The sequence below is a fragment of the Calypte anna genome, chromosome 7 (assembly GCF_003957555.1).
Source record: "Calypte anna isolate BGI_N300 chromosome 7, bCalAnn1_v1.p, whole genome shotgun sequence".
NCBI lineage: Eukaryota > Metazoa > Chordata > Aves > Apodiformes > Trochilidae > Calypte > Calypte anna.
This window is the reverse complement of record NC_044253.1, coordinates 30,181,752-30,206,830: the sequence shown is the minus strand read 5'-3', so window position 1 is coordinate 30,206,830 and position 25,079 is coordinate 30,181,752. Positions and strand designations below refer to the sequence as shown.

General features: G+C 45.9%; 1 protein-coding gene across 1 annotated transcript in view; it reads left to right on the top strand.

The window, feature by feature from the left end:
* Positions 1 to 18,887, top strand: part of VWC2L (von Willebrand factor C domain containing 2 like) — a 53,590-nt gene extending 34,703 nt beyond the window's left edge. The window contains exon 6 of the mRNA XM_030454494.1: positions 18,739 to 18,887. Coding sequence (XP_030310354.1) covers positions 18,739 to 18,887 — 149 coding nt within the window. The remainder of the gene's footprint in view (positions 1 to 18,738) is intronic.
* The last annotated feature ends 6,192 nt before the right edge of the window (positions 18,888 to 25,079 follow it).

The window sequence follows — 25,079 nt, the reverse complement described above, 5'->3', positions numbered from 1 at the left end:
GCCCAGAAGATGTTGGGCGTTCCTTCCAGAAAAGCCTCATTCTCTGCTCTCTGACTCACCACAGCCACCTCTGATGTCCAAGGGACTCCTTCTGCATGAAGATTATTCATCTCAGCCAGGTCTGAGGCAGCATCCGATGGATGCGGCATCCCTTATCTCCCAGCAAGGGAGCACCAACCCGGTACTGACAGCAAGGCAGTGGCAGCCCTGCCTGCTGGGTCACAGATCAGGCCAGTGCCTGCCAGCTATCAACAGATGAATTCAGCTTCATTTTGTTCCACTCGCCGCGGTTGTTGCCTGTGAGGCTCTGGTGCCCTCACTGTGCTACAAGAAAAGCAGCAAGAGAGTTTGATGGGTTTTCTTTGGGTTTGGGTTTTTTGGGTTTTTTGTTTGGTTGGTTGGTTGGTTGGTTGGGTTTTTTTTGCTTTTCAAGCTGCGTCAAACAAACACGAAAAGTACCATAGGAAATGTCGAAGGATAATTGTTGAGAACTTGGAAAGCTGTGATTCAAAATGGAAAGCTGTCTGTGAAAGTAACAGATATATTTGATATGTTTTGAACAGAAACCATGTTAAAGACTTGGCTACTTTTGTGCCCCCTTAAAGAGCTGACTGTTGTAAATTGGGTGCCTTGCTCCCAGGGAACCGCTTATGTTTCCCTTTACCCACCCTCCCCTTGGAGCAGCCTCCCAGCCTCCAAACTGGGGGATGCTGCTTGGTGTGAGCCTCCCTAGAGCCTCTCCTTGAACAGTTCCACCTGTGTGGAACTCAGTGTCCTTGAGTCCACTTGAGGGAATTCCCTTCCCAAATGGTTGCTTAGGTTTCCCAAGTGAGTAAGCCCCTGAAATGGAGCTCATTACTTTTCTTTACAGATTTAGTCTGACTTATAGCCATGGATCAAGGAGCAATGATGGAAGGAGAATCGCCTTGGAGGGGGGGGATTATAAAACCCCAGCAATAAACCCAAGACTTTTCTTCTTCCTGAGTTGCATTCAGTAGTGGTTTCTTGCAGTGTGCATTGCCCCTTCTCTCCTGCTTGTTTTCTCCATCACAGGGAAGCTCTGGCTTGAGCCGTCCCTCCCTCCATGGGTTCATGGGTGATCCCACAGACAGCTCATCTCCCAGCCAAGGGCTAAAGGTGGTGTGGCAGCTAATCCTGTAGCCAAGACACAAGATGAGAGGAGACTGCTGGCTAATTGGGAGCAGTGGCAGTGATCACACTTGGCAGGTTCCCATGGGAGGCTGATTGGCACCATCAGACTGGCTGGGACAGCCTGTGCCCAGAAAAAAGGCTTGGGCTCATCCAGCCTTGTGCATGCTGCCCAGGGCAGTGGTGGAGTCAACATCCCTGGAAGTCCTCAAAAGACCTTGCTCTTCAGGATGTGGTGGTGTTGGGTTGACAGTTGAACTTTATGTTTTTAGAGGTCTTTGTCACCCTTTATGATTCTATGCCCCAGGGTTTCAAAGCAGTGTCCGAAGGCTTCTCCTGTTGGAATAGGATTTGGCAGATGTTAAGGATGAAGCTGAAGGAGCATCAAGGAAATCAGTGCACTTTATCCTCCTGAGAGAGCGTCAGGCTTTCTAGGCTTGGTCTGATCTAATACATGAAACTGGCACAGGAAAGTCTGCAGTAAACAAGATATTGCATATGCTGGTTGACTATAGACTTCTAGACTGGGCCAGCCTGACGGTTCTCCATTGCTGTAGGCATTAACAGGCAGGTCAGTGCTGGGGGGGTCATCAAAGGAGCTTCATATTATTGCCTGTCTGTTTTCCACTAATCTGTTGGGAGAAGAAAAAATTAAATCAAGTTCCCCACATAAGCTCATCATGTCCAAAACGTACCCAATTGGTCAAGGGCAAGGCATCAGTGAGTCTGGTATAGCAGCATAGCACCTTTTAGTGTCATTTTAGTAGTGGAAGCTTCAAGTAGGTCTTAATTGCTGTCTTTGTGGGGTCTGCTGCACCCCTGTCTTTCAGTGTTACCCCTGCTGCCATCACAGGGGGAGAAGGTACCCACCTAGGGCAGGGCTGGGCTCTGACTCTTGTAAATGGGAGGGAGGCTTTCTGGCAGCACTGAGGGGGTTATCCTGGCAGGAAACTGGCAGGCACCACCTCCCTGGGTGGCATCAATGACATGTCCCCTAGGCTAGCATATTTCACCCTGAGGTCCCTGAGTGTCTACATTTCTCAGCTGAAATCAGCTTCCTCTGCCAAAGATTTTGGCAGTGCACCCCAAGAGGGGATCTTCAGGGCAGAGCAATACCCCACACTTGGACATCAGCATTTATGTGTCATCCTGGCCCCTAAGTTTCCCCAGGACCCATCCTGATTTTTCTCCCACAGTTTTCCAGCTGAGCAAGACCTCCAATGAAGACAACAAACTGTATTCACTTGTTTTTGCAATCACTTCGTGGCCTGGGGATGCCAAACAATGCTGAGTCTGGGGGCTTTAAATAGGTGCTGGAGGTTTCCTCAGCCCTGGCCTTTGTGCTCTATAAGTATTTAGTCTTGTTGGCTTGTGACTCGATTGCACATGGTGCTTGGTAGCTTAACACAGATGCTTATCCCTCCTGCCCACTTTCTCCCAATGAGTACAAAAGGAGACAAAAAAAAAACCTCCTTGGGCCCCACCAGAGAACCTCATCTGCATTAGTGGGGGATCTGTCTTGAGAGAGCTGAGGCGATGCTGTCTTCAAAACAAACATTTCTCTGGCTTTCTTCTGAGACTAAAACCCTTTCTGAGACAGCAGCGGTGCTGGTGATTACAGCCCTCTGGATGCTGACTTTCTCATTCTCACTGCAATTGCTGTAAAGGGATAAAGAGGAGGAAAAGGAAAAGGTAAGAAAAAAAAAAGCGAAGGGAAGGAATGCAAAGCCAAACTAATGGAGTAACTTCTGGTGCTGGCAAGTCTTTATCTTCCAAGGTCAGCCTTGATTTTGTTTGAAGATTATTTAGCTCTTTTTAACAGTTTTGGCTATTGCAGCCATTCATACAAATCTGGAAATCCTAGAAATCTGTTCCCTAATTTAGCAAATATTGAGTTTTCCTGAGCCCATGTTTGCTTGCAGGATGCAGCAGCTCCGTGTTGAGCTTGCCTGGGCTTCTGCTCATGTCCCCAGCAAGGCAGGGACTGTATGCAAGCCCATGTGAAGAAGTCAACCAGCTACGGTGTGCTCAAAGCCCTTGAGCTTTCCTAGGAATTTCTAACCTGCTTTACTGTGGGAGTTTGGGCAGATCTGGATTTGGGGGTGCTTTTTTCCCATCTTTTACTGCATGTAATTCTTTAGCTCAGCTTTTGTGATATGCATTCAAGAGTACAAGAGCATGTTTCATTTTCCAGATTAGAAAATGCTCAGAGGTATAATCAGGTCCTTCCACAGTATTTAATTATCCCTAATTAAAGGCATCTACACAAAGTACTGGATTTTCAAAGGCTGTTCTTATGTTACATTGCCAATGAATTAAGTAATTAATTGGCATTGAAAAAATAGAATAGGAAACATCAGTCTCTTAAAGGAAAGCATTTTTTAGGCATTTTATAAAATCATTAACTTATATCAGGTCAGTAGATGTTGTAATGCCTAATTTCCCTTCTGGCTTTAAAAAAAATCAAAATGCTAAAGGACAAAATTCATGTAGGAAAAACAAAGCAGGGAGTACCTGCTTAAGAACCACAGATTCATAGAATGTCAGGTTAGAAGGGACCTCAGGGTGGAAACATAGAGAAATGGGTTGTTGGAAGTTGTTGTCCATCACTTTACCTCTCTGTGCCTTCCCCCTGCCAATACAGTCTGAACCAACTTCCATCATGTTTGAGAAGGCAGTTTCTAGCCTCAAACCAGTGCTATTCCCACAAGTTTTGTTAAAAACAGTTGTCTGCTGGGTTTAGTTTTAATAACCCACACCCCTTCAAGCAGCACATTGCCTCTGTGCCTCAGTTTCCCCGGTGCATTTCCCTGCTCCATGGGGATGCTGTGATGATAACAGGCTCTTGGTTGTGATACTGAGGTGCTACCAAGACCAGGGAGGGAGCAGCAGTTTCATTCAGTACTGAAGTAATAAAAACATCAGCATGAGGGGCAATGAAGGATTCTGAAATTTGGGAAGAGGGAAGCAGAACCACATTCATACATTTTCCCCTACATTTCCTCATTCCTAGCTGCTACCTTACAGTGCAAAATAACTATCCTGTCCCCAGCACATCAGCAAACTATCACAGGACACCTGCTGTGGTATAAAAACCCGCATAGATTGTGGTAATGTATTTTGTAGTGGCACCCTGAGTTATTAGCAAAGCAAAGGACGATCCTTTTCCATTTGATGACTTCGTTAAATGCAACTATTCACATGCAAAACCAGCACCATTCATTTTATTTTTATTAGCAACCTGACTCTTTGCACAGCACCATCAGAAAGCATTGTGCAAATACCATGGATACCATTGAATTCAGGTAGCATTATGGACCCTCGGAAGAGCAAAACCTGAGGACAAAACATGGATTAAAACTGCTTCTGCAGCTGTTGGGGAAATCAGAGTAGGACCCAGCAGAAGGTTTAGGTATCTGTTTATTCCAGAAGCACTGACCTCTGCATGTCCCATCTGTCTGTCAGACCAGGCTGTGCCCATCCTTGTGGTGGTTTGCTTTCCCTGTGTGTATCCTCAAGGTCTGTCTGTCCATCCATCTGTCCATCCATCCTGTCATCCTGCCTCTGCCTCTGCTGCCTCTTTTGTCTGGAGCTGCAGATTTTGAAGCAGCTGCCCCATGTCCTGTCAGTCGAACATTAAGCTTATTGGTTGCTTGGGCTGGGGTTAGAGGGGAGGTGTTTTCTCAAGTTTCTTTTTCTCTGTCCCAGGTAGGAAGTTAAATTCACTAAACAAATTAAGAAAGTATATTTCTGAAGCTGTGGTTAATCCCTTTCTCCAGGTAATTGATCATTTGTACAGAATTGCATAGAAGTGGGAGCTCTGCTACTGCAACCTGACCTGAAGGTTAGGGTGGGATTATATTCAGCAGACTTTAAGGATTTAAAAAAGGGAAATGAAAAGGCTGATGCTGCCTAGTTGGGTTAAACACCCTTGAAAAGAGTCCATCCTCTGGCTGGAAGGGGAACTTTTGGTGACTTCAGCTTCTAGCTTTTATACATGGTCATTAAATTCACCTTTCACTTAGGTCTTGCCTGCCCATGGCCACTGTTGTATCTGCCAGGAACGGTGCTATGGAGGCCAGAGGATGGGGAGCAGTGGTGCAGATGGCAGGAGATGGGCTTGCTGAATCACATAAAGTGTGAAAATTGGGTTCTCCTCAAAACTGCAGCAGAAAACCCACCAACACGGACAAAAAAACAGGAGTTGAAAGAAATGGAGCTCTTCAGCTCTGTTCTGTACATTAAAAGTTTTTGGTTTGCTTTGAAGTTCCATTTCTAACACAATCATTAAAAACCTTTATCAGAACAAGCTGACTCTGGGTGAGGGGAAAAAAAAAAAAAGTGACCGTTCTGGTGCTCACAAAGCATCACATTTCATATCACACCAGCAGAAGGGCATGAAAAGGCACATTTCTACCAATTGAGACGTTCTCAATCCATATCGTCTGGATTGCAACAAAGCTCTGTTTCTCAGAGCTTTGGAGCTTGAAAGTTTGTCTGGAGTGTGGGTTTTCCTACAGCTAAAGGAACCTTTTCACACCTTGGCAAGGGGGTTGGGCAGAGATTTAAGCATACAAATGAGCAGCCATTGCTGCGAATAATTTGGGTAGTTTTGTGGCTTGTTCATTAACCACAGCAGTTTCCTTATCCAGTGGTGGTTGGGTTGGGTTTTCGGTAGACTGCACAGCTAAATGCACAGCTCAGATAAATTTATAGTAACCTTTGTTCTTCCTTACCCATTTTGCAATTTTTCCTTATTTTGTACAAAATTAGCACAGTCACAGTTTCCACTTCAATTATGACTGATATGGAAAAAACACCCCACACTCCCTATAAAACATCATGCACAGCAGTAGTGACCAAGTTAGATTCAGTTCTGGCTTTATTTCAAGTTGATGTGCAGCCAGCTCTCTTCCATACATCTGTGATTGCAGTTAAGGATGAAATACTGGTTTAATTCTTACACCAAATGTGGGGCTTTTTTCAGAAGAAAGGAGACATAAAAATGTTAAAATGGGCCATAAAAATCATTAAATTCTCACACTGAGCACAACCACGAGGTGAACGAGTTGGCTAAAAGCTAAAAAAAACCTGAGAAAAAGTCCCAGTTGTTATTCTTTTGTTGTTAACCTTCACCTTTGAATGGAGATAACCAGGCAGAGAGCACAGACCTAGTACTTTGGCAATCAAGGGCTATTTTACCACTTTTCCCTAGATCAGGGTTTCCCCTCACGTCTGCACATCCAAGGAGCTGTTGCTGCCTGCCCGGGTCCAAGGATGGTGTCATGGGAGGTGCCCAACACCCCGTTGTAGAGGGCAGGGTGAATGTCCAGACAATTCCCCATCAGGGTTTGCTGTTCTGCATCTCAGTTCCTCTCTTGGGTGACCTGGGAAATTACTGACCTGGCATGGTCACCTGGAACCTGGACCAAGCCTGTACCACAGCACATGTCCCACAGATGCTCTTTGGACCCAGTCTGGTGAGGTGAAGAGAGCAGAAACACAATGCACCTCATATATATATATATATATATATGTATATATATAAAATATATATATATATCCATATATCCTCTGGCTGTATATTTCTTCACTTTAAAGGTTTAGTTTCTGAAAGATCTGACATATATATATATTTATATATATATATATATATATAAGGTGAAGAGAACAGAAACACAATGCACCTCATATATATATATATATCCTCTGGCTGTATGTTTCTTCACTTTAAAGGTTTAGTTTCTGAAAGATCTGACATATATATATATTTTTATATATATATATATATATATATATAAGGTGAAGAGAACAGAAACACAATGCACCTCATATATATATATATATATATATATCCTCTGGCTGTATATTTCTACACTTAAAGGTTTAGTTTCTGAAAGATCCGACTTTGCCTCCCTTTGCTGCTGATTTTCTTAGTAACACTATTAGCTGATTCAGGATTTTAACAGCAGTTTCATTAATTATTTCTTTTAAATGAACGTAGTTCATACCAGCTCCAAACAAAACCACCTCACCTTATTTGCCACACTTCAAACATTAAAAGAATTAATGTACCTTCAGAGCTCCTGGAGTTCATTTTAGGAAGTGCCTATTAAGACAAATTTTTAAAAGCCTATTACTTACCTGAAAGATTATAATGATCTAGGAGTAGCTTTCATTGCCTGCAATTAAAATTTACCTATATTATACATATATATATATTAAATCTATGGTATTCTCTCAAAGCTTTGCTGTCTGCAAAGAGATTTTTGAGCAGTTCAGGAAGGATATCGCGGTCCTGGAGCAGGTCCAAAGGAGGGCAACCAGGCTGGTGAAGGGACTTGAGCACAGATCCTATGAGGAAAGGCTGAGGGAGCTGGGGCTGTTCAGCCTGGAGAAGAGGAGGCTCAGGGGAGACCTCATCACTCTCTACAACTCCCTGAAAGGAGGTTGGAGCCAGGTGGACGTTGGTCTCTTTTGCCAGACGACTTTCAACAAGACACGAGGGCATGGTCTTAAGTTGTGCCAGGGGAAATTTAGGTTAGATATTAGAAAGAATTTCTTTACGGAGAGGGTGATCAGACATTGGAATGGGCTGCCCAGGGAAGTAGTGGATTCTCCATCCCTGGAGCTATTTAAAAAGAGACTGGATGTGGCACTCAGTGCCATGGTCTAGCAACCACAACGGTGGTCAAAGGGTTGGACTTGATGATCTCTGAGGTCCCTTCCAACCCAGCCAATTCTATGATTCTATGATTCTATGATTTGGTCAGCTAAATTTTGAAACGTGCATTTTTTCTTAATAGATGGATATTGCTGTCTTCAAGGTGTTGCTGTTTTCCTTCTTGAGCCTTGAATGTCCACAGTAAAAATCTGATTCAGAAAAGCTCTTTTAAATGCACAGTCTCTGCCTGTGCAGCACTGAGTGCCTTGCCTGAACCTTTTTTTTTTACCATAAGCTAAACTTTTCAGTGCTGATGAAGGTATTTGCATATGTAGCTCCTTTAAACTGGAAAGGAATTTGGTGCACAGATCCCATAGATAACACTGAACATGCCAGCCTACATTCTGTATTAAAGGGGGGGAGGGCACCCTGTATGTAGGGCTAGGTCTGCAGCCCTGCATTTTGCTCTCCTGCTGTCTGTGCACTGGATCCCCTCCAATGCTGCCCTCAATTTAGGTGTAGGATTCAATCAGCAGAGTGGGGAAATCATTACAAATTTGATATTAGCTATTAATTTGCACTGCAGCAATGCCAAACCCACTGGTCAACAGTCCATAACCCACCACTGGGTTAGAAATTCAGTAAAATGGGGAAACTGGGGACAGAGGGCTTGCAGGGAGTTCAAAGTGCTCTCAGATGTGCTCCCTGTTTTGGTTTTGATGCAGTTGGGAGCAGAAACAAAGAGTTTGGGTGCATGGGCTTGGAGGAATTGCCCATGCAATGAGGCAACTACCCTTAACCTAAAGAAGTGGGAAAAGAACCACTTGCCCTGTCTTCTTTCACATATCCAGATTCATTTTATTGGATTATCTGCAGTAGCCTTGGCTTGTTAAAACTGATTAAAAAGAATTGTGAGACTCCCAGTAGTTTATTACAATATCTCAATCCACAATATTCCTGCTGGAGGAAAAGTTTTACTCCTTCTGAGCTTTAACCCAGGGAACTGCTCAGTTTGGCATCCCCTCATACCCTCCAGCAGCAGCTTCAGCTCTCAGTCATTGTCACCACCTGTGGCTGGTCTGTTTTCTGCAGATACCTGTGCTGCAAATGAAATTTTCTCTATCATCTCCACACTGCCTTCCCCACAGCAAGCTGTGCCAAATGAGCCAGAGCTTCTCTGCTGCCCCAGCACAGGTATCAGGAAGCAAATGATGGTGCTGGCTGGGGATGGTTAGGTTGGAGGTGGCCATCAAGCTTGGGCTTGGTGCCCCGTTGCTGTACTCATCCCACATGCACAGAGCATGAAGAGAGAAGCAAGGCTGCAATTTTCAGTGGGTGCTTTTTATATGTCAGAAAGCCACTGTCTTCGTTTGGCTTCCTGAGTGATAATCTCAGGTCTGTCTGCACAGCTCAGGTCTGGGTCGGTGCTGGAGGACGTCACCGCTCCTGAACAGACTGCTTTTAAATTACACCCATAGATCTTTCTTGCACCAAAACATCCCTTCTCCAGTATTTAGTGATGCCTGAAGTTATGTCTCCACTTCAAATTAAGTAACTGTACTATCAATAAAGAGGAGTAATGTGGTGTATTCTGTTCTGGATGTCTCCCTGTCCCTCATTTGTTTGCTGCTCCTGATTAAGACAGATAATGAGCTATCAGTAATTTTCTAACTGCAGTGCAAAGCACAGAGGCTGAGATCAGTCTGTGTCACTGGGAGCCAGGTCATCATTTAGGGAACTCGAGTGGGTCCTCTGCATTCATTATACTCCAAGGGAGCAGATGCTCAGATGTTGTCTGAGCAAAGCCTGTATGATATGAACGTCACTGCACAGGAAAACCAGAAGGTGACATGGGGCTACCAGGAGATCCCTGAGACCTGCAGGTGTGTTTTTACCTTATTTATTTTGATGGCTTAATCATTATCAACTATTCAGTGGAAAGGCTCCCAAAGCCCTGAAATTATCTTTTCCACTCAGTCTCACCTATTTAATGCACTCCTTTTAATGATTTAGGGCTTGCTTTGAGTGAGCAACTTGGATTTAGATTGGAGGATACTACAGATGCCTCCAGAGATTAAATAACTCAGCAATGTGAGTTACATCTGCAAAAATCGCTCATGTAAATAGGCAATGCTTGAGACAGGCTGTTAGCATCATCTTCAGAGGAGTGAAATATGCAGGAATGATGGAAAAGAAATGCAGATCAGCTTTGAAGGAGATCAGTTCTTTGGGACAAGCAGGTGCAATGTTGTGGATGACTAGGAGATACCATCAATTGACTCTAGAGGGCTTTTAGCCAGAGCCAGCAGGGTTTTTCAAGGAATAAAAAAGGAAAAGGCACTCACTTTGCAATATAGTAGGCAGGAGAGTGAAATTTGAGGCATTTGTTGGAGGTGCCACCTCTCCATGGGTGGCTGGACAAGGCAGCAAAGGAAGAGGGTACCTTCCACTTTGGGGCCACCTTGAGGAGGTGACACCGTGTTATCACAGCTGAGAGATGTCATCATGTGATACTCTACCTGGAAGTGTAAACATTCCAGGCAGAAGGTGCCTTGTCACAGAAATGTCACTTGATGCAGTGTTTCATATAGTTTCTTCCAGCAGAGAGGGCAGGAGTGACGTACCCACCTTGCTAGCAGCTCTTTACAGAGAAGCAAATACTGCCTGTGCTGGTGAGTGAAGACCAGAGATAGCTGAAATCTGGTGGAAAAGTTGGCATAGACCTTCTGTCCCTCTAGGAAAACGCTGGCTGAAAGTAAAATAATAATAATAAAAAAGGTTGTGGGAAAATATCTTTCAAACTTGATTATCTTTGCTTTTATGTAGCCCCACACCTGCTTGTTTGCATACTTCAGGTCTGTGCAAGGCTTTCTTTTGGGCTTTTAAACCATCAGCAGCGACAAAAACCAACCAAACAAAAACAAACCCAAAAAACCCCCAAAACCACAGGCAGCACAGAGGAATTTTTGACCTTTTGCATGGCAGAAGAGAGCTGCTGTGGGCACTGCTAGCCCTGTGCTGGCTCACACCTCCTGCCCAAAGGTTTCTGTCTTGAAAACAGAAACCTGCCTTGGTTTTCACCTCCCTACACATGGGGGACGACAGGGGGGAACCTACAGCCATTTATTTCATCCTTGTACCCGTGGACCTTTTTTTTCCGAAGACCCAGCTCTTTTTTTGCCTCTCTCACCCCATTCACCACCCACCCCACTGTGAGACAGTGAGACAGAGCCCTCACCTCCTGCCAGATCTGGAGCTTTCGCCTTCCTGGCAGCCACCACACCGGACAGGGCTTTGTGACACCTTCCGACACCCACCCGCGGGATGCCACCCACCCCTCCGTGTTGGAGAGGATGGTTTGTTTTTGCTGGTGACCAACTTTCACCTACCCACACTGAAAATATTGACGGGCTCCAGCGCTCAGCACTTTCAAGCTGCGATATGCGGCCGATTTAGCATTTGGTGTGGCAGATGGCTCTGCAAAGTGTTTTATTTACAGAGGCATGGACTGACACCTCCAGCATCCCCCGCCTGCTCGCTGTAGGGATTTTTAATTTGCAGAGCTGAGGCTGGCTTGGTATAGTCAAATCCTAGTCCCTCCCAAAGATGGAGCAACATCCAGATTTTATTGAGGTGCTGGCTGAGGTGTTATGGTCTGTAACTATTATTTTACATTTTGTTTGTGAGGATATATCAGCCTCTGCTCGTATACGTTGCACAAATTGCGAAAGGTAACAAGTTTTACAATTTAAATAAATTACAATGATTTATTTCAGGGGAGAAAAAAATGACACCACGTTTGGAAGAGAGGTTTCTAGTGGGAGAAAAGTTTGCAAGAGGAGAGGTTTCTAAACAAATGAGTCACCCTGGGAAAGGGCTGTTAAGAGAAGAAAGAGAGCAAGTAAGCTTTTCACCCTCAGTCACCTGGGGGCTGTGTTTGTCACAGGCGAAGCTCCTGGCCGGCTCTGCTTTTCTGGGTTGCTCCTCAAGTACTCCACGGATGCTGCGGCCGCTTCCACTGCTGCTTTCTCTGATGCTGATTTCCCCCTTTTCCCCTGGCTTTTTATGTAGTGAAAACTTCTTTCTTTCCATTAATTATTGCCAGAGGGTTGCAATCGGTGACTTGGGACCTTCCTTTTGATATTCAGGTCTTTCCCGGAATTCTATAGTATTTGCTATCAGTTTGCTATTAGATGTCTGGTGGCCAGTATTAATAGCATTTTATCTTTTTAGTCCTGATTAGATTTTACAGGTGGAGGCAGGCTGGATGCATTTTGAACAGTGTAAACTAAGCTGGGGAGCCAGAGGGTTAAGTTTGCTCCAGTTTAACAGAGTAGTACATGGTTGGGGTGGGGGAAGAAATCTGTTCATTAGAGATGGCTTTGATTCTGCTGAATCAGGAGACAATTTCATATTTTCAGGGTGTCCGCATCAGGTGATGCAGCCTCTGTGTTTGGAGGCAAACAGCTTAGGAGAGATCATCTGCTTCTGGAGATGGTGAGTGGGCTGGAAAGGGGTTTCAGAGACTTGCTGGTGATATGGATCTGAAATTGTCCCTTTTCCTGCCTTGCAGGAGCTGTTGTGCAGCTTGGGTGGGGACTGAGTTGGGCTAAAGGGGAGCCCAGGGGTATTTTCCCTTGGTGTATGTATTGGGAGTATGTGGGATGAGTAGTCCTGGAGGGTGTCCTCTAGTCTGCAAAGAGCTGTGTCCTCCATAGCCTGGGGGGTATGAACATAACCTCCAGCAGCAGAAGGGAGGAGGCAACTAGACACAGGCTCAAGGTTAGACCTGGATTTTATCGGGGTGTAAACTCCCCACCACAACATGCCACAGTCAGAGCAGCCCCATTTCTGATGCGCCTTGGGGCTTCAGTGGTGACTTTTATTTGGGACCTTTGCCTCTCTTTCTAATGCAGAAGAACTCCAGGGCTGTTATCTTTTGGTGGGGGTTGTAGCCCCCCACCCGCAGAGCATCACTAAATTTAATTTTCTGTAAGGCACAAGCACAAGCAGCTGACTTCGTGTCTCACCTCTGCCTTCACCCGCTGCCTTCTTCTTCCCCCAGGGAGAGGGAGGGCAGGCAGGCTTGGTAGCAGGCAGCAATAGCAAGATTTTTTCCCCCCTCAACTCGTTAATTAACACCACAAATTGAGGTCTTTTCTTGCAACCCAAAGTAATGGCATAAATAGCGATGACAGAGCTAAATGAACATCTGAAAAGATCCTGCAGAATCAGCAGAGAGGAGCCGTGTTAACCTCCAGAAACAGGGGCTGTCATTAAAGACAAGATGCTATTTTTTCCTCAGCCTGGATGTAGAAAAAGTCCTTTGCACCAGAGCCTGGGGAGCACTGGTGTTTCTGCTGTTTTACCCTTTCTCTGTTGGAGGGTTGTCCATTAGCATCCTTGTGAGGGTATCAGGGTGTAATCCTCACTTGGTCATTATGGCTTTGTGAGTGGTTGTTTCAGCCAAGGGATGCTGGGAGTGCCAGACACCAGCACATGGCTTATGGATTGGGATGGCTGTGGTGAAGACCATGAGATGCCTGTTTAGTGGAATCACACAAAGCAAAATTTACCCTCTCACTGTGAGAAAACTTGGCCACATTCACTATAAATGTCTCCCATGGTTTGGTCCAGCTTGACAGCAGCAAATTCCCACTCATGGTCATCCTTCAAAAGCAAAATCATGAAGACTCATCCAGCTGAATGAACATCCATAGGGATGTTTTTAAGCTGTATCCATTCCTAAATGCTGCCTTCTGCTTATCCCTTGAAACTTTAATTTTGGGCACATCACACGAATCTGAACTACTGGGGCAAGCACCTCTGTCCTTGCCTGAATATGCTAAATTTTCTTGAAGTCAGCCTTAATATGTCCAAAGGGATGAGGGCTTTTTAAAAGAAATGGCAGGAAACATAGGATTATAGTCAGAAAATATGTGAGTAAGAGGAAAATGCTGCTCTTTGGCTGTTGTACCATGAGAAGTCCTGGTGAAGGCAATGAACTTCTGGTGCAACATGCAATTCAGGGCATATCTGAATACACAGTTGGCCTGAGGTGATTCATGCTTGCTTCAACACTTAACATTTGATTTCCTTTCATTGCTTCTTTGCACATATGAAGATAAATTCAGAGCTGCTGTAAGCCACAGGCAGAGCCACCCAGGAAGCCCCTGGAGCTGAGCTGTATTTGGCACCAAGCAACCCCAAAGCATCATCACGACATTGCATGCTCATGGTGTTGGAGGGCATCAGACATCAAACCCTACTCTCCTGCTATTTCCAGCTTTAACTCAGCATCCATGCAGAATGTCCTTGAATTCACATTTTCCTCCACTTCCCCATAGCACTGTGGTGAAGACTGTGCAAAAGATACAGTTTGTTCATGAGCTAGAATGGTTGCTCCTCTTGTAGTTGGGCTCCCAGTGTGAAAAGGAGTAACAGGCTGGGGGGGGGGGGGGGTTGAGTTTCTTTAAAACACAGATACACCACTGAATCCTAAGAGGACTTAATCTCACACCTTTGGTAGTATTAAATTAATGAATGACAAGGGGTGGTATTAGCTGCATGTATTCCCTCTGTCCAGGGGTGAAGTTCAGCAGCACATCGTGGGCCATCACCCAGGTATCTAGTGTTGCATGCTTGGTTGCCAGATTTGCCATCTTTCTTCCCAAGCAACAATCTATATATGATTTTTCTACATCTTTCCCATAAAAACATCTCAATGTCCCTAACATATCCCCACAAAAAGCTTCATGGTTGTTCTAGCAAACGGCCTGAAGTGCTGTGTTTTTTTATGAGTATTAATTATGTTAAGCAATGCAAATCTTACAGTTGTATTGTCTGTGGGAGCAGCAAACTTCTCCCATCAGTCTCCCTGAGCAAGTAAGAGTATGATTGCTGTTCTGGTTTTGTCATACTCATGGTTTAAGATGCTTTTACAAAGAGTAGGTTGGCAGCCCTTGCCCAAAGCAGCTTCTTGTTCCTACTACTGTTACCATAAATAACTTTCTTGATGTGCTCGACATCTCATTAAATGTTTCTGATCAGTGTCTTCCTTCAAATAATAATGATAATAATAAAAAAATTTTACTGTGCTATTCTCTCTCATTCTTTGTGATTTCTGACATCAATTTGGCAGATTCTGGTCTCAGCCTGCTCCTCTGAGCAGCACAAAGCCACAGTGGGAAAAGCTCAGGACAGTCCCCAGCAGCGTGGGATTGAGGCACTCAGCTTTGGAAATGTTGGGAAGCTGATATAAAGGAAGGGGGGTGGTGGTAAAAAAAAGAATATTAGAAACCTTAAAGGAGTCTTCTTAGCTCTGCTGCAAATGAAAAAAAAATGACTTGATGTCTTTCTGTGGGATCAGGTCGTGGCATTATGGGGTGAAGCTCTTCCAAGACAAACCCATGTAGCATCTTTAGGTGCTGGATGTTGTCACTGGCAATGAATTGTAAGTCAGCTCTATAAAAGCCCAAGGTTTCTGGAAAACTCAGTGGCTTGTGCCATTGCACAGAAAATGCCACTTTTGGGGGACATATTTTCATCTAAATTTCAGCAGTGTTCCTCTCCAAGTGCAGCTTTTTCATGCCTTAGCCATGGGTGAGGCATGAAAGTTTACTGCATCCACTTTTGAAGTTTAAAGGTGGAAGAAGTTTAGATGGGAAAGAAAATGGGCTGGCTGACATCAGTTCTGCTGGAAAATGGGATTCCAGTCAGCTGGAATTTCAGTTGAATTATCAGAAATGCAGTGTAGAAATTCTGCCTTCTGTTAGAGATCCATGTTTTTATAGGAGTGGTGATAGCAAAGGGAGAGAGACAATGCAAAAATGTTCCATCCAGCTTGCTGTGATGAGCAAAAGGAAATATTTCACTTTGGCAATGCAGTGGTGGCTATTTTGAGAGAGCTCTGGGGGAAAAAAACCAACAAAAATGGTCCAGAACAGTGGTAGTGTTGGCCTAAATTAAGGTCGAACAGAAGAGGTGGATGCCCTGAAATAGCACTAAACCATCTCATGGGAGGGCAGATGTCAGTACAACCCAAAGCCAGGTTCTCATCCATTTTGCTAAAAGCCAAGATAAAAGAAAACAAACCCACAGTTCCATGATTTTTCGAAAATAGCTGTTTTTTAACTCTTTCCCTTGCCCATTCCCTTCAGGGGGTTTGGCAGCATCCCAAGGATTTTCTGTTAGATGCTGAGGTGCTTGTCAGGTCCTTCCTGGCTTGATAGATACAAGAGATGAGACGGTCAGGTTATTAGTGTTTAATTACTATTTTGCAGAGCTGTCCTATGGATTTGGCTGGGACAGGGACCTTGCTGCTGTGGTGCTGTCCCCAGAACAGGTCATCCTCTCTGTGCTGGGGACCTCAAAGGAATGGGTGTTGCCCACTCATTCTGCTCCTCTTTCTGTCTTGGTGCCTGCTTTCTACCTCTCTACTCTGGGATAGGGACATTATTGAGGGGTGTCTGATTATTTTCCTTCCAAACAACCCCCCCTGGAGCAACCCAAGAGAGAGAAGGGATCTGGGGCTGCCAGGAGGAGGAGGAAGGGCAGCTGTGGCCATGCTGGAGCAGCCAGGGGATGGACAGATAAGCAGGATGCAACGAAAAACAAACATTTTCCCCAGTTTGTATTTCCCCATTGCCACTGCCTCCCGTGTGCTGTCAGCTGCACTGAGCAGGCTGGTGAGGCTCCAAATGCTCTGTCTGGGTCTGGAGATGCATGTAGGTATCGAGGCAGTATTGGCTGCTCAAATAAGATGATTAACTGGCAGCTGCAGGGCTACAAGAGAGAAAACAGTCTTCCCCTTTCTCTGCTACCCTAATCTCTGGAGGAAGCCTTTTGTTTAAATTTAATGAGAAGGTGTTTTTTTTTTCTGGGAGCACGAAGCAGGCTGTTGTGTGGAGGCTGCCCATCCTGAGCATTCCCAACATCATCAGGCAGTTAGAGAATCCTATTAATGAGGGACAGGCACTTACTTAAACTTCAAATACAGCCAGCTGCAATTATTGGCATTTTCACTGCATTTGCATCCCGGACATTTAACAGCAGAAAATAATCTGACCTGATGGTGAAGCTCATTCTGGGTGTCATCACACTGTGACACTCACCAGACTTGATGAAGTAGGCAATTAAAATCTGCACAGGTAGCAGCATGGGGCAGCCAGCACAGGGACACAAAAGCCATGGGGAGAAGTGCAACTTCCCTGGGTTGCCAGTGAAATTCCACAGTTGGGGTCACAGCCTTTCCAACCACAACTGTGTCTTCCAGAGAGAACCAGCTTCAGAAATCTTCAGCTTGTGACCAGAACTGGTCATGAATTTTTCAATCCTACATACATAAAGAAAAACACATATGGTATATGTACATGTGCTTACACAGAGTTTGGTCTCTCTGTATTGCTGCATGTCCTTGGCTGGTAAGTCCTGGCTTTGATGTTCTTCACACCATGGGATGACTGAGGTTAGACAGACATTTGGAGATTGTCCAGCCCAAAACCCAGCTCAAATCAGACTTCAGCATCCTCATGCCCAGTGCAGTGGTCCTCAACTGCCTCTGTAGCTTCAACTCTACCTCAACAAGTGGTGTTGGATTTCCTCATGCCCCTTTCACAGAGAAACAAAGATTTTCATAGTGCCAGAGCCCGCCTTCCCAGATCCTACTTGTGGAAGGAACCTACATCCTGGGGTACATCCTGTCACCCCAAACTCTGGTACAGGAACCATCTGAGGAACCTTTCTCAGGCCCTTCTACTGTGGGTTCATGAAGAATGATGTGAAAATTTGCTGTAGAGCTGATTTACATTTGAAGAGACCTTTAATAAAGGAGGAGAGGTCACTTAATCACATAGACCATTGAGGAATGGTTTGGCCCAGCTTTTTCAAACTCATGGTCTGTTGAGCTTAAATGTAGGGTCCCAAAGAGCATCTAAATAAAGACAGAGCACCAATAAATCAGTGAGTTGAACTGAGTATTTCTCTGAGACTATAAAATGTGAGACCCCAGCACAGGCTTTGCTACAGCTCAGCCCGTCTCCAGCCACACAGGGACCCTATTTTCCCCTTCAAACAGTTTGAAGCCTTATTTAAACACTGAAGACTCATCTGTAATTTCATGTCTGTACATGCTCTCATTTTTCAAATGCACTTCGTGCACCAGAGACAGATTAAAACCGGTGAATAATCGAGGGGTGACATTTGAGAACAGTGCTTGAGCTATGAGACACTTTTCAAATGTCTTCATGCTTCCTCAATGCCACCAATGTGACCACCTTGATTTTTTTAATTTTTTTTTCCTGTGTGCTGCTTGCTCCCTGGCACTAACTGGTGCAGGAGTGGAGGAGGAGAGGGCTTGCATAAGGCCAGCTGAGCAATGAGTATTCCCCAGGCTTTTATGAGAGGGAGGAAAATAAGATCCTTGCTGACTTGCTGCTCAGCTTTGACATTGTGTAATAAAGCAGTCAAAGCAATTACTAACAATTAACAGATTAAAGGAATCACCCTTGAGAAAAAAAAACCAAACAGATTTTATCAGAAAGCTTCTTTGGGAAGTGAATGCTTTTAGTTAATTTTATGACATCAATAATTTATGGTTAAAAGCCCTGAGGTGGTGGGGGGGTCCCTGAGGTTACTGGGTGCTGTTGGGGGATGAGTTGTTTTTGTTCCCTGCAGCTCCATCCAGGCCCACTGGGCTTGAGTGCCTGCAGGCACTAAACCAAACCTGAGACAAATGGTTAGCATGGGGCAAAGCTGGGAGAGGTGCTGCTGATTTCACTGCAGCTGGAGCACAGAGAGGATCTTGGGCTGAGCACCTGCCTGCTCCCGGGTGCCGATAGCAGAGCTACTGCAACCCATTTTAAAAAGAAAAAGAAAAAATAAACAACAGAAGTATTGATTTCTATTGCTCACCTGTGTTGTTGCAGGTCCCAACTGCTTTGCAGGAACCACGATAATTCCCGCTGGCATCGAAGTGAAGGTGGATGACTGCAACATCTGCCACTGCCACAACGGGGACTGGTGGAAGCCAGCACAGTGCTCCAAGCGTGAGTGCCAGGGCAAGCAGGCTCTGTAGTGGCAAAACCCCTGCCAGCCACACTGCCAGGCAAAGGACACGCCGGTGATGATGATGATGATGATGATGATGATGATGATGATGATGATGATGATGATGAAGGAATGGCTTCAGCGCTGCACGTGCATCCAACCTCCTGCCAGCTGCAACAGGGTCACCAGCAAAGCCTGCAAGGGTGTCACACAAGCAGAGATTTTACTCACAGGGAAGGGTCTCCCTCTCCCCCCTGCTCCTGCTCTTCTCTCACTTTATGTATCCAGGATCTAGGTATCTACTCTGCTTTTTGTAATTCGCAGTGCTTGGCAGGGATGTGGTGGTCAGATATGGGGAGGACAAAAAAACCCAACAGCCTACACAAGTCCTTGGACTCACGATGCCTCTGAGACACTGATGGATTCACCACTCTCACTTTCTACAATGTGGATCGTGGGATTTTTCTCATTTGTTTATTTATTTAAGATTTTTTGCTATTGTGTTTCTGATTTTTTTAAAAGCCTCTTCCTAAGCTGGGATCATCGGGGTAATACAGCTGTGACTGAAGTGATGGATTTTTATCATGTCCACTGGTGGGGGGCCAGCAAAGACAAGAGGGAGGTAGAACATAGAGGGAGGGTTGTTTTTTTTTAACCAAACAACTGAAAGGTAGATGCACAGGTACACACTGGGACACCCAAGACACGAGTTCTATCTGTGTTACACTTTCTCCACTGAGTGGGGACAATAAAGTCAAAGACACCACACAGTCACTGTGACCTTGACCAGTGAAGGAGCCAGCACCAGCTGTGTGGGCAGCAAGCTCCAAGAAAGCAAGATCTCTGCTGAGCTGTGTCTATGTGATGGGCAGCTGGGGGCATCGGCGGTGGAAGGGAAGAGGGTCCCAACTTGGGTGCTCCCTGCCTCACCCCAGCTCTTTCCCCGTGGCTGCTTCTGCTGGAGCCAAAGGCACCAATTTGTTCACTTCAGCCACAGCCGGACTTGGCCACCACAAATCAAAATTAAAATACCTAAACCCTCTCCTCTGTTCATCACCTTTAGGAAGGTTTTGAGACATGTCTCATGCCTGTGCCATTGCTAAGCTGGCAAGACCCTTTGCTGCAGCAGAAGGGAGCTGCCCTTGCCCTTCCCCAGTCCCAGGAGCATCTGTGCTGCTGGGATGATGCAGGTCAGGGTGCACCAGGGCTGGGGATGGGCTGGGTATATCCATGGGATTTGGCCCCCCTGGGGCAGGGTCTCCAGAGCACAGCCAAATATCTTTCTACAAGGAGGAGAGGTCCCTGCTCTAACTGCCCTGCTAGCAGCATCTAAGGAAGGGTCCCCCTTGGGGAGTTTTGCACCATTGGCTTTCTCAGGCTGCAGCTTCTGAGTGATACTGTGAGACAAAAGCCACCAATGGAATTTTCCCGCTCTGCCCTGGTGAGCACAGGAGCCTTTTCCATCACTGCCCATGCTTGGTTTGCTGCTTTTTTGGTCATTAGGGCAACGCTGCTTATTTTGTTCAGGCTTTGGCCTTGCACCTGCTTTTAACAGCGTTGTCAGCAAATCCTCCCCACAGCATCCTCCACCCAGGCAGTGCAGCATGGTTGGTCCCAGTTTATGCACACTATTGCCTTTTGCTGCCTTTATGTTTTTATTTCTTCCCTGGTTTTGTATTTTACTGGAGAGCAGGGGGTAGGATGGGCACTGGTGCAGTGATTGCCATGTTCTGGCTTCCTGCAGTTTGAACTGGGATGGTTAAAGAAATCATCACCACATTTCTTTGCAAGTTGTTGCCTGTCAATGACTTACCTGGTTTCAACATCTTCATTCAATAGTGTGCCTGAAACTAGCAAGAAAACAAAACCAACAAACAAAGCTATTCTGTAAAAAAGGGGGGTCTAGAAATATTTGATGTGTAAAAGACTATATTATTAAAAAATTATTTTGTTAAATATAAAGTGTGTGAACCAGGAAAAAAACCCCAGGATTACATATTTGTGGTGTACTTTACTGATCTTTTCCCTCAAGCTCCCAACTCCCCATCACATGAATCACAGAATCACAGAATTGGCTGGGTTGGAAGGGACCTCAGAGATCATCAAGTCCAACCCTTGAACCACCATTGCGGTTGCTAGACCATGGCACTGAGTGCCACATCCAGTCTCTTTTGAAATATCTCCAGGGATGGAGAATCCACTACTTCCCTGGGCAGCCCATTCCAATGTCTGATCACTCTCTCCGTAAAGAAATTCTTTCTAATATCCAACCTAAACCTCCCCTGGCACAACTTAAGACCATGCCCTCTTGTCTTGTTGAAAGTTGTCTGGGAAAAGAGCCCAACCCTCCCCTGGCTCCAACCTCCTTTCAGGGAGTTGTAGAGAGTGATGAGGTCTCCCCTGAGCCTCCTCTTCTCCAGGCTGAACACCCCCAGCTCCCTCAGCCTCTCCTCATAGGATCTGTGCTCGAGTCCCTTCACCAGCCTGGTTGCCCTCCTTTGGACCTGCTCCAGGACCTCGATATCTTTCCTAAACTGAGGGGCCCAGAACTGGACACAGGACTTGAGGTGTGGCCTCACCAGGGCTGAGTACAGGGGCAGAATCACTTCCTTGGACCTGCTGGCCACGCTGTTCCTGATCCAGGCCAGGATGCCCTTGGCCTTCTTGGCCACCTGGGCACACTGCTGGCTCATGTTCAGCTTCCTGTCAATCCAGACTCCCAGGTCCCTTTCTGCCACTCTGTGCCCAGCCTGGAGCTCCCCATGGGGTTGTTGTGGCCAAAGTGCAGGACCCAGCACTTGGCCGTGTTGAACCTCATCCCGTTGGAATCAGCCCAACTCTCCAGTCTGTCCAGGTCCCTCTGCAAAGCCCTCCTGCCTTCCAGCTGATCCACACTCCCCCCCAGCTTAGTGTTGTCTGCGTGCTTGCATCATGCCTTGCTCCAGCCCCAGCTCTGCAATGATGTGGATACAGCTGGAGTGAAGGGAGCAGGCTTGGAGCCTGGAAATAACCACGGAAGTTCTGGAGGTGGGATGGGTTGCACAGAGAGCTCTTCAGCAGTAGATCAACTTGGTTTTGTCACAAGATGCTGCCAAAACAGAAGTCCCTTCTGGGGAGTCATCATGGCCCAACATAGCTCTATATGTTTTTTGCCTTTTTCTGGTGCCATTTTATATTTTATGCTGTTTCCTGAACATGAAAATTTGCTTTCAGTTCACAAACTCCATTTGGTACCTCCAGATGCATCATTATTTACACTGATTAGTAGTTACTCTAATTAATTACAGCTTAATTACTGTAGTTAATGCTTGTACAGTGCTTGGAACAAGTACAGCACTATGGTTGCCGCATACTATTGTGGGTTTTTTTTCATTACTAATTAAGCACCATCTCCATTCCATGCTGTGCTACTTCCTTATTTCCTGAGGAGCTGCACTAGCACCCTTATGTCCACCCAGGAGCACTTCACATCCCACTGGGATGCTGCAGGACTGTAGCTCTCCCCGAGGAGGAGGGCAGTGGTAGGACAAGATTCAGGATTTCAGGGAGGAGCTGATGGACATGGAGCTGGGTTTACCTGGGGGGTGCATGTGGGAATGTGGGAGAGCTGCCAGTCATGGGTGGGCAGTGTTTCCGTGGCACCTGGGGTGCTTGGAGCATTAACCTCCAAAACCACTGCCGCCATCTGATTTTTGTAGCTACCCATCTCCAGCCAGACAGGGTGGATCCAGAATTTAAAACCTATCAGCTGCTCTCCAGAGATGCTATTATCTTCTGAACCAAAGAGTTTCAGCTTCATCTCCATCTCCTGCCTTTCTGCTTTTTTTTTTTTTTCCTTAAAATGTTTTAGTTCATTTCTCCCTTTAATTAATCACAGCTCTGGGCCAGCCAGACCCATTAACTACTCTTCTCATTTAGACCTTTCAGAGATGCAGTTGCAGATGCAATTTAATTTGTTGACCCATGATCGATAGCAATTAATACCATCTCTTTAATCTTGTTGAGAGCTCCGTCTTGGGCTTCCAGAGGCTGCCATCTCAAGGGAAAGGTGTCTGATACATGTGTTATCAGATGGGGGAGCACAACCTCCTCCCGGGATGCTGTCCTTCCCATCCCCCTCCCTGAGCTGATGCTGATGAAAATACAAGTGGTGTTTGTGGGAGATGAAGAAGAGAAGGTGGAAAAAAGTGAGGGAAGGAGCTGAGAGGTAGGAGAGAAGAGCAGGGAGCTTGGTAGGGCAGGAAGTAGGGGAAGGTGGAGTTGATGGGTTGGAAAGATGAGGCATACAGAGGACAGCATGAGAGGAGATAAAAATGATACAGCACAGGGGCTGTGGATAGAAAAGGGTAACAAAAAGTCTCAAATTGGAGTGAAAGAGCAAGTCTGAGTGTGGATAGATTACAGGCAACACCTTCAGCATGAGTTGCAGTGAATTTCACATATTCAGATCCAGCAAGACACCCCTCCTTCTGGGGTGCTTTACATCCAAGTCTCACTTTGGTGTGATGTCATTTTTTGTCCCCTGTACCCCCAGGCACAGAAGCTGTGTACAGCCTCCCTCCTCGTCCACCCCGAGAGCATCACCATTTTCCTACCCTCATTATTATGCCATTACCCAAGATTGTTTTATAATTATGGGATTATTTCCTGCACACCCTGGGAGGGAGCTGTCTCAGCTCCTGATCACCTGTGAAGCATCAGCAGGGGGTTGTCATTCTTTCCCAGAAGTCTGCAAGGCAGACTCAAAACCAGGCTAAGGCTGGGAAAACCCTGGGCTTTGGGTACTGCCCATCCTACCATCCCACCCAGAAGACTCCATGAAATACCAGGAGGGTGAGGAGCAGCAGCACTCTTGGGTCAGCACCACAGAACGGCTTCAATGGCACATGAGTTGAGTCCCAACTGATGTGACCATCAGGGATGCTGAGTGGGCTTCAGCAGCCCCTATTCAGCCACAGCTCTGTCAAATGTAAAGGCAAAGAGCAAATCCAGCACAGCATCAGGAATGATGTGTTTTTCTTCAGTGGCTGTTAAAGGGAAAAGAGGGCCCTTGTGACTGTATAGCATACAAATGCCTTTTATATAGGAAAATTACATAGTTTCGAAACAGCAAGTCAAAATAGAAAATGAAAAACTTATCAAATATCCACCTTCCTTTGTAATGTTGAAGCTGAGCTTTTAAAACACAAGGAAGAGAATGCTTGGAAATGAAGTAAGTGCCTGTATTTATATATTTAATATGCTAGATGTATATAATTGCAGATATACTTCCTACATTTTCAGAGTGACTTTTTTTTTTTTTTTTTAGGGAAAATATCTTTTTACCAGAACTAACTTCAGTATGTAAAAGATCTCTGTCCTCAGAAGATGCCAGTCCATGCCCCCACTCTTCCTTTGTGCTACCGGGAGAGCAACACCCCAGTGCCACAGGCTGCAGCAAGAAGTTTGCACCCAAATACCCCCAGTGTGGGACAAGATCCAATCTGATGTGGTGCCAGGCACTTCCCTGCTGACAGAGGAGCTCTGGGGACTTGACTATTTTGGCTCATTGTCCCAGTTTAGGCCCAGCCGGTACTAACCAGGAGGCAGAGGGAGGAGAAAATTCACCTGAAGGCTGTTGTTAATCGAGACAAAGGCAGGGAGGTTTTCACTTCCCAGTTATGGTAACAGGCAAAAAGACTGAGCTTGGGGAGAAAAAAAATAGCATAATCTATCAGAACAGGAGAAAGAAAAAGCAGGACCAGATCTTAAATACCTTCCCCTCATCCCTCCCTTCTCCCTGGCCCAGATCACTTCACACCTCCCTCCCCCTCAGGGCACAGAGATGGGCACAGGGGGTTCAGGGTCAGTTCCCCACACGGTGTTTCTGCTGCTCCTTCCTCCTCAGGGTGAGGACTCCTCACAGACTTCTCTTGCTCCAGTGTGGGGTCCCTCTCATGGGAGAAAGTCCTACACAAACCCCTCCAATGAGTTCCTCTCACCAGGTACAGTCTCTCAGGAACTGCTCCAGCCTGGGCTGCCCCAGAGTCAGGGCTGCTTCAGGACAGTCACCTCCTCTGTCAGTGTCTACCATAGCTGAAGATCCACATCTGTCCCCCTGCTAACAAGATCCTGCCACACCAGCCCAAAACACTCACATAGTAAGGTGATGGAGATCCTCCAAGTTCTCCTTAAGGGGCTTTTCAATGCACAGGATTTTTGATCATGAACTTGGTTTGCC